Raw genomic sequence first — 9419 nt, 5'->3', positions numbered from 1 at the left:
CGAATCAATTTAAAAAAAAATAGTAAAAATATTAAATTACGAGAATGAATTGGCAATTATTTGGTGGTAGATATAGGTACAAGTCGAACGGACAAAGTAAGAAGGATATTTGCTAAATGAAACGTTTAATTTAGATCCATGATGTAGATAAGAAACCTCAACTTCTTGGCATCGTTATTAAGTTAAATATATTTCTTTTTTAATAATTTAACATATTAAAGAATCATATTTTAGTGCTCTCGTACTATATTTATACACTTAATTATTGAATGATGAAGTTCGACGAACTTAACGACGTCAAAGTCACACAGGTTGTATGAAAATAGAATAACATTTGATATATGTTTAAAATATATTTGATAAAATAGTAATATTTATATTTACAATAATATACTTAAAAGAAATTTGAAGACAGAGGTTACGTTCGTGCCTGACAACTACGTACGGTAAAGCTAATAAGAAAAGATAACAATTTTAACTTAGGTACTAACTAATTACCTACTATATATTTTATACCTGTCCATATCCGTTTTGTTTTTCAAAAATATGGATTTTGTAATTAATAGGCCAAAAGGGCAAGGAGAACCAAGTCTATAGAATTGATTAATAAGTAAAAATATTATATAATGTAAACCGAAATAACGAGAATACGGTTTACTGAAATAAATGCAATATTAAATCATCATAAATCTTTTGAAATTTTGAAGTTTTGAACTTATCAAGTCGAGATATCAATGTAATTTTTTATTTAAATGATAAGACAATAATTATAATAATTTAACCTAAAAATTTCAGATTAAGATAACAACAATAATTTCCCGCCAAATTATAATACAACATTTGTATTTCATTATCACATCAGTCGTTGATTACGTTTAAAATGATTGAAATAAGAGTATAAGACATTAGCACAATATTTGGAAAATTGAAACAAATATCTAACAAGTAACAATTAACAGTAGAATAATAAGAACCGAGTACGGTTATTACTTAGGAGAATTATTTTTTGAATATTTTTCGCCAATTCGTCTGTCACAGTTTTTATGTTTTAAATTAATTTAACTGTAGATTTTTAATCACAAAATGAGTGAAGCTACAAAGTTACGCAAGTTCATAGTCAGCACGTTCTCACTTAATGGTTTTACGATTCAAGAGTAAGTATTACTACTTAAGTAACTCGCGTAGTAGCATAACACATATATTAAAGCGTTCTCATCTATCATCTATTAATATTGTTGAAGGAACACTTCAAGAATTAAGTAAGTTTTCGTGTCCCATCAAATTAAATTAATATTTGTACTTGTAAATTATAACTAAAAATATCTCATTTAATTTACCTAAAAAAAAAAAAAAATTATTAATTTTTTGTCTGCAATTCAAGTAAGTTATGTTTATGGGCTACTGTGAATCTGTGATCTTGATAAATATCTTATGCAAATGTGCTATTTACTAATTATATTTGTGTTTGTTTTTGTTAAAGAAGGGCATGTGCATACCTAGTACAACAGTTGGAACCATTAGAATCCATAGAAGATCGTGATCAATGGTTAGATAAGATTGTTGATTATGTACGTGTTTCAAGTACCAATGATGGAAACATAGTTACTTACGAATTACTGAGTAAGGCTCTTAAGGTAAGTTTTCTAGTTAATGTTACTATTCAAAATAGTTTTATCATCCTATTTAAAATTCATCTTTGTCATAATTTTAATAGTTCTGCTGTAATTTACAAATTCTCAATGATGAAGACATATTACATGTGACTTCTGCTTATAAATTACCATGCTATAGGTACTGTCCAACAACAAAAAAATTTCAGAGAATAATGTCAGTAACATCCATGTTTGGCGATGCACAGTCAAAAATCTCTCAGTATTCTACCAGGTAAGTAATTATACATTATATTATATGAATCTACTTAAAAATATTTTCCCAAATATTCATATACATTTTGATTATTTTTATTTTTTATTTTCATAGATATACTGTCATAAGACAACGTATGGCTAGAATAAAGACTTTAACTGATGGTACTCTTAATCAACCACTGACAATCGGTGATAAAATACGTGATGTTGATTATCTTTTGAGTTCAGGAGCCTGTAGAAAATTTGATCGCAATTCCAAAAGTGATTCAATACTTCTGCTGGGCTTTTTAGTACAATTGAAAGAAGGTGGTCGATATCATTTAGAAGATCCCACTGGAGCTATACCCCTTGATATTTCTGAAACAATATCCTTTTAAGTCAAAACAGTAAACATTATTTTAACCTTAATACGTTTTTAACAATAGTAAAAAAAAAATAAAATATTTAAGCATAATTTAATCGCTTATTTTAATTGTTATCATATTGATTATATTGCTTATTAATGGTTCATAACTCAAATTATTTTAAATTATTTTAATTTCCTTAACCTTGAATAAGATTTCCAAAAAGGCTATTTTACCGAGAATTGTTGTGTATTAGCAGAGGGTCGTTTTTGTAGCGATCGTAGAGTTTTTTTTGTCACTAATATGGCTTTACCACCAAGTGAACGTGCAGAAATTAGCAAGTATGAAACGTTATATCTTATATATTTAAATTAGATACCTTTATCTGATTAAAAATTTTATAAACAATACTACATTGTGTTGTTCAACTAATTAAACGATGCATTAGTCAGTTAAAAATCAATATTTAATTTTACAATGTATATTACCTATTATATAACTTAATATAATTTTAGTAATTTTGATTTTAAAATGACTGATTGATTATTGGTGTACAAATTGCTAACTACTTCTTGATTATTTTTTTTTTTTAATTATATTTTTGAATTATGTCTAAGAATATTTCATAAAAAAAAAAATAAATTTTATTGTTAAATTTAGTTAAAAGTATAACAAAATGTAAACTATAAATTATTAATTATATCTATAATATATTAAATCTGACTCAAATATTCTTTACTTGTGAAGTATACTCAAATTAAATATCTAATCCAATAAATTCTTTATAGCTCCTCTATAAATTATCACTAATTATGTATGTTATTTTAATTGTTTATATTTTTGCTTTTAGAATTTATTTTGGAGAATCGAACAATTTTAGTGACAAAAATGATCTCAGTTTAAAATCATGTAATCCAAAATTGTTGGAGTATGAAAAGCGTAAAAATCGAATGATTATATTTGTATCAGATGTTTTTCTAGATAACCCAAAGGTTAGTAAAATTAGAATTTAACATTCCTCTTAGAACCTGCCAATTTTATTGAATTTTTTGAAGCTATAAATTAGTTCTTAATTAAATTCTTTATCTGGTTTATACATTTATCTGTTAAAATGTAATTAATTCTCCTTTGTAACTATATGTTGAGTATTTTGTGTATGTGATTTAGTATCAACTATTATTTTTTTATTCACTTTTATTGTATTATTGTTAATTAATTATATTATAACATTATTTTTGGGTACCATCAACCAATTTATTATTAGAATAAAATAACTAGAATGTTTACAATAACTAATATTTAGATAATGGGTTAAACATATTTTGTAAAATAAACATTAATAAAATATTTTCACTTTTAAAATTTAAAATATAAATTTTTATATAATATAATTAATATTATAATACTAAATTGAATCTTGACTTTTAAGTGTTTTTTTTTTTTACAGGTTCTAAAAAAATTTCATACATTGTTAACTTCTTTCAATGATCTTGCTCCAGTAGCCATAGTGATGATGGGTGACTTCTTGTCTTGTCATGTGCCCTCACATGCATACGCCCAAGAATTAAAAACTCATTTGACTCAATTAGGACATTTTTTACATGATAATACACCTGGACTTTGCAAACATACTATGTTTGTGTTGTTACCTGGTCCTGGAGATCGTTATAGTGGTGCTGCAGGTGCAAGTATCTTGCCAAGGTACTTAATATTTTTATATTAAACATTAAAGTTTAAATATATATATTTTATTATGTTGAATTTTTGTGTTTGTTATCTTTTAAATTTGAATTTTATTATTTAGACCTTTAATACCTGAGTTTTTAACTGAAGAATTCCGCCGTTTAGTACCACGATGTGTATTTACCACAAACCCGTGTCGTATGCAATACTGTACACAACAAATACACATTTTACGAGCTGATGGTCTAATGAAAAAAACTGCTAACTATGATATCAGGCATGGGTCAATGGATCGAAAGAAATCTCCAACAGTTATAGAGTCTGATGATGATATTATTAAAAATGTAAGTAAAACAAAATTAGTATCTTTTGTTTTTAATTAATATTATACATTTTAACAATATTTGTGTGCAGTATATAAAAACGTTGGAAAGCCAATCACATCTAATTACAGTCCCTTTGGATGTATGCCCTACATACTGGCCACTTGCACCACATTCCTTGAATTTGTATCCAATGCCTGATCTAGTGTGCATAGCAGACGCCAATGCTCCAGAGTACAGTACCATAGGTTCTAATCATTCAGATAGTTCTAATTCAAAAATATTGTCATCTACAGGTTGCATATTTTTCAACCCAGTAAGTACTAATGACTGAAAATTGAAATTTTATAGTTTATATTTTTAATAGATAAAGATAGTTCAAATGTTACTATTCAGAGTGATCCATTTAACATTTGGAGTATTTAAATTTATAAAAATAAAATTTTGTACAAATATTATAAGTTATCTTTATACTTTTACCTACGAAAAAACACACTTGAGGAGAGACCAAAATCCATACAAACTTGAACATCTTTCACCAATTTTACATACTTATAATGTTGCCATTGGTTAATTTCTGTCACTGCTGTCAGTCTACTTATACGAAACTGGTGTGTTTTTTTGTAGGTCAGAACATAGTCCAAAATTAGATTTTTATAGTTCAATGTAATTTAAAAGAAATTCTTTTTTTAATAAGGAATAAAAATTTTATTTAAAAGAGTACAAAATACTTAAAAAATTGTAAAAAATATATTAATTTTGAAATAATATAAGTGTTATGTTAAATTATCACCTAGTATAGGTACTATAATATTTTAATATCCTACATAATGTATTTATGATAGATTTTTACATATTGATATTGATATATTATACATATAAAATAAGACATTGAAGCTCTAGAGTCTAGATAATGTGATACCTATATATTCATTAAAATAATTATAGTTTATATTATATATTTTTTTAAAGTGATTATTATTAATGCTTTGAATTTATTTTATTTATTTATTAATACAACATACTTTGAAAGTTTATCTAATAAAATACCAGTTTTTATTTTTTTACAAATGGTTGTTAATAGATTAAAATAAATACAGTATATTAACTTAAGAAACATTAATTATTTATTTTTGATTTATCATAGAAACTGATATTTTATATTTTTATTTGTGTTTCAGTCATCATTTTCCAAAAATAAGTATAGTTTTTCAGTGTACATAACTGCTCAGCGTCTAATTGAAGACAGTAATTTACCAGATGATGAATATGATGCAGGTATTTCATTAATGGATAGCGAAGATACTGTAGCTACAGTAGGAAACCGTCGCAAACATAATTAATGTTCTGTGTGAAATGTCATATATTTAAAAAATAATATTTTAGATTATTTAAGATTATAAAGTAATATGAATTTAAGGTGTGATAATAAATTATTTTTATTTTTGTATTGTTTGTTAAAGGGGTAATTTTTAATTATCAATTATTTGTATTTGTCCTAAAATATTCTTAATATTATGTAATTAATAGTACCTAATTAGGAAGTTGGAAGGTTTCCTAAACCTAAATTTAATTAATTCTCTTATTCACATTTATAGAGTCAAAATATTAACTTCTATGAAACTATATAAATATTTATATTACATTTTAGAAACTAACTTTTTAATCCTTATTAATTTAATTTAATGAACTTCAAGTTTTTATTTCTTTCAATATATCCCATCAGTTACACTTTATATTTATAATAGTTGTTTCCTATTTTGGTATTTAGTACAGAGATAATCATAGTTGTCTATTAATGTATATTTTTTTTATGTTAAAAAGATTTTAGCCTGTTACTATTTTTATCTCGACGATTATGGTTAGGTAGGTATGTGTTGAAAAAATATTAGTATATTACTGACCTGCATATTAAACAAATTGTTGGTAGGTATCTAATTTTTTTCAAATAGTTAGGTATTGTCTATTAACACACTCAAGTACAATTTCAAACAGATATGGCCTGTGGTTATTACTTAAAAATAGGTAACTATGTAGTACATAGATACACAGTCATACAGAATATGTACTTACAAAATATATAGATACTTATCAGGGGCAAATCCAGAAATTTTCCAAGAGGGGGGAGGCGCATAGAAAACAAAAAAAGTCATCAGATAAAAAAAAAGCTAGGCCCGATAATATATTTTTTTAATTTAATTTGGAGCGGGGCATACCCCCTTTCTTCCCCTGGATTCTCCCCTAGTACCTATTGAGTTTACTAATATATTATTGTAGGTAGTAGGTTAGTCAATAAATAACACGAAAAATAATTATCAAATATAGGTACCTATTAAATATGGAAATAATTATTTATTTTTCATTAAAATATAGGTGTACACGGTAGTTAATTTATTAAATCAAAATATTTTTCCATTTCTTAAATTTCATTTTCTTAGGTTTCTACCATGTCTTTTCCAAAAAATAAAAAAAATATTAATAATAAAGCATTAAAATACATCGCTCATTATTAATAAGTATATAATATTTTATATAAATTACTTATTACAACGTATAGGTATACACAAAACAATGTTACTATATAGGTTAAGTTTATGATATCAATATCGTACGTATCTAATTTTAATTGATAAATTAATAACACCGTTCATTTCATTGGACAATAATGAGTAATAATTAATTTGAGTAGGTACCCAGAACTCTTCAATTCAGTGAAAATGAAAATATTAATTTATTACATCATTAAATCGTCGGTTTTAATTTTAAAAATATGTCAAACATTTTTACTCATCTATAATACATTATAATATACAATATTTTATAAATGTTTTGTTCCACCAAAGATCATAATAAGCGCCTACCTACTTAGTACACCTACCTACAAGACTTGTTAATAACACAAAAAAGTTATTATTGAAAAGGAATATAAAAAAATTATAAGTATCAATCAAAAATATTATTGATAAAAGGTGAGTAATAAAAAATTATACCTCTGAACGTAATATATTTTTAAAGAATTAAATTTAAATTATTATGTGTATTTATTTAGGGAAGTGAGTAGAGTTGAAGTAATGGGAAAAAAATATTTATATAGTAATATAATCTATAAAAATTAGTATATAAATATATATTAACTAAACGTAGGTTTTTTAAATTTAATGTATTTACTGTCTAGGTACTAATCGACATTATTGAACCATATATTGTAAAAAAGTAAATTAAAATATCCACCTTACGTTAGGTATAAAAAAATACATTTTAATTAGGCTTTTAAACTGATTTTTCGTTTTCAAGATAAAATGTGCAAAATATTCTTATAGGTACCTACTGTAAACATATTGTTCTCTTTTAAAAAATTTCATTTCAAAAAAAAAAAGAAAAATAGTTAATATATTGATAGGTGTAGATAAAACAAGTATAATATATTAATAAAGATATTTATTTAGTTTTTTTAGTTTTAAATTTTAAAATTTTAAATCAAGTAAATTATTCATTTTATTTTTACGACGAAAAAAAAAGTAAAAAGTATCTTTGACATGCAACATTTCCTAATTCGATGTACTCAAAATATTGATTATTCTATTTCAATACCTACGTACATGGTAGCATAATGTAAAAAAGATGGTTTTGTTCATAGTTTCGGTTTCGTTTGATGTCAGCGGTGACTGCAGTAATTATAAATAGGTAGGTAACCTACCATTACTCATTAGCGTTGGCTCCTAATTTCCCATACGTTTAGGTATTAATAATTAATATCACAATTCATAAGTCATATAGCCATTAGTTTGTGGTTCTCTCGTTTTCTGTAGTCTAATACAAATAGTCTCTACAAATAACATGGAAGGTTTCTCGTGAATTTTATTTCAGAAATTAATAGTCGATAAAGTTAATAAAATTTAATTTTAATAAATTAATAGTTGATCGTCCAAAGGTAGTACAATTTGTTTTGAACTCAATATTAATTATAAACAAACCAGAAAAATACATTATATAATTTTAGTTAAATACCTGAAATTGATTCGAAAGGAATTAATTTTGAATCTCTGAATAGAAATTTCTGAAATCATTATACGTATTACGTAGGTACAGTTCAATCTTGAACAGTATAATATAATCGTTTGCATTCGAGTAAGGTCGGTACCAATTTTTCAAATCATATACATAATTCTATATGTTCATATATTTGCAGTGATAATAAAATTGTATTTTGTTCTGATGTCTTATATTTTAATTCGAATTGATATAGTGTGTCTGTGTGTGTGTATATTATGTACAAAATGTAAAATAAGTTATGCAAATTCGTGTTTTAAATTATAAATACCTACCAATGGGTTATGGTATTATTATTTAGTTATCATTGCAATAAGGTGCACAAAATTTGATAAGTAAATGTATTATTATTATTATTATTATTATTTAAACCGATGTCAAACTATTTTACAATACTCATATTTGCATAAATATATACTTGTATAATCTAATAATTATATATTTTTGAAAATAACAAATTTTAAAAGTTACAGTGTGCAAGTACTGCAAGTTCCGTCAGTATGATACATATGATAACAATTAACAATAATTAGGTAATAATTTTTAGAGCGTTTTTAGTTTTGTACTAACCATCGCTTTATTTAATTGAACATAGGTATAGGTAGGTACACATTTAATTAAAAATATTATAAATTCTAACGGAGACTATTAGTTGTCCAAATAATAATATATTATGATTAAGTAAATATTTTTATTTTTGATATACGTTGCTTGAAAAAAATATAATATAGGTACTTAATCAATGCCTTAATTTGTAAGTATAATCTACATACCGACCTAACTGTATGGCAACTACGACATCAAAGTGATATAGGTAGGCAATTAAATCATAGATTGTAGAATATAATATTATATACTCTAGTCTTTGATAAATAATAATATTTTAGTAACATTTATATTTTTACATTTATCCCATCTGAGACTTGAAAAGTTCTCGTCGACAGGTGCAGATTGAATATTTGAAACTGTAATGGATACCTACGTCATTGTTATTTTATAGAAGTCATTTTGCAGATTTGAGTTAATCGGTAAGTAATTTTATCAGTTGGGCGGGTAATGGATTTATTGTTTAGGCGTGTTAAACACATTAAACACGACGTCAATAATAATAATAGCCAATAGATGATAAGTGGTACATATTATATTTATTA

The 9419-nt window shown here is 24.8% G+C and overlaps 1 protein-coding gene across 1 annotated transcript; it reads left to right on the top strand.

Moving 5' to 3' along the window:
- The first annotated feature begins 881 nt into the window (after positions 1–881).
- On the top strand, positions 882–5627 carry LOC112593170 (DNA polymerase epsilon subunit 2). The gene is made up of 10 exons (XM_025337505.1): positions 882–1154; positions 1481–1634; positions 1715–1884; positions 1981–2233; positions 2426–2553; positions 3063–3204; positions 3660–3913; positions 4017–4239; positions 4310–4534; positions 5400–5627. The coding sequence occupies exons 1-10, from the start codon at positions 1084–1086 to the stop codon at positions 5559–5561; spliced, it is 1782 nt and encodes a 593-aa protein (XP_025193290.1). The 5' UTR covers positions 882–1083; the 3' UTR covers positions 5562–5627.
- Positions 5628–9419: the final 3792 nt, after the last annotated feature.

The sequence above is a fragment of the Melanaphis sacchari genome, unplaced genomic scaffold (assembly GCF_002803265.2).
Source record: "Melanaphis sacchari strain LSU unplaced genomic scaffold, SCAv2.0 Contig1_pilon_pilon, whole genome shotgun sequence".
Classification (NCBI taxonomy): Eukaryota; Metazoa; Arthropoda; class Insecta; order Hemiptera; family Aphididae; genus Melanaphis; species Melanaphis sacchari.
This window is presented reverse-complemented; position numbering and strand designations above follow the sequence as displayed.

Coding starts and splice junctions, on each gene's coding strand:
- LOC112593170 (XM_025337505.1), top strand. CDS start 1,084: ATGAGTGAAGCTACAAAGTTACGCAAGTTCATAGTCAGCACGTTCTCA. Junction 1,155..1,480: donor AATGGTTTTACGATTCAAGA/GTAAGTATTACT, acceptor TTTTTGTTAAAG/AAGGGCATGTGCATACCTAG. Junction 2,554..3,062: donor GAACGTGCAGAAATTAGCAA/GTATGAAACGTT, acceptor TTTTGCTTTTAG/AATTTATTTTGGAGAATCGA.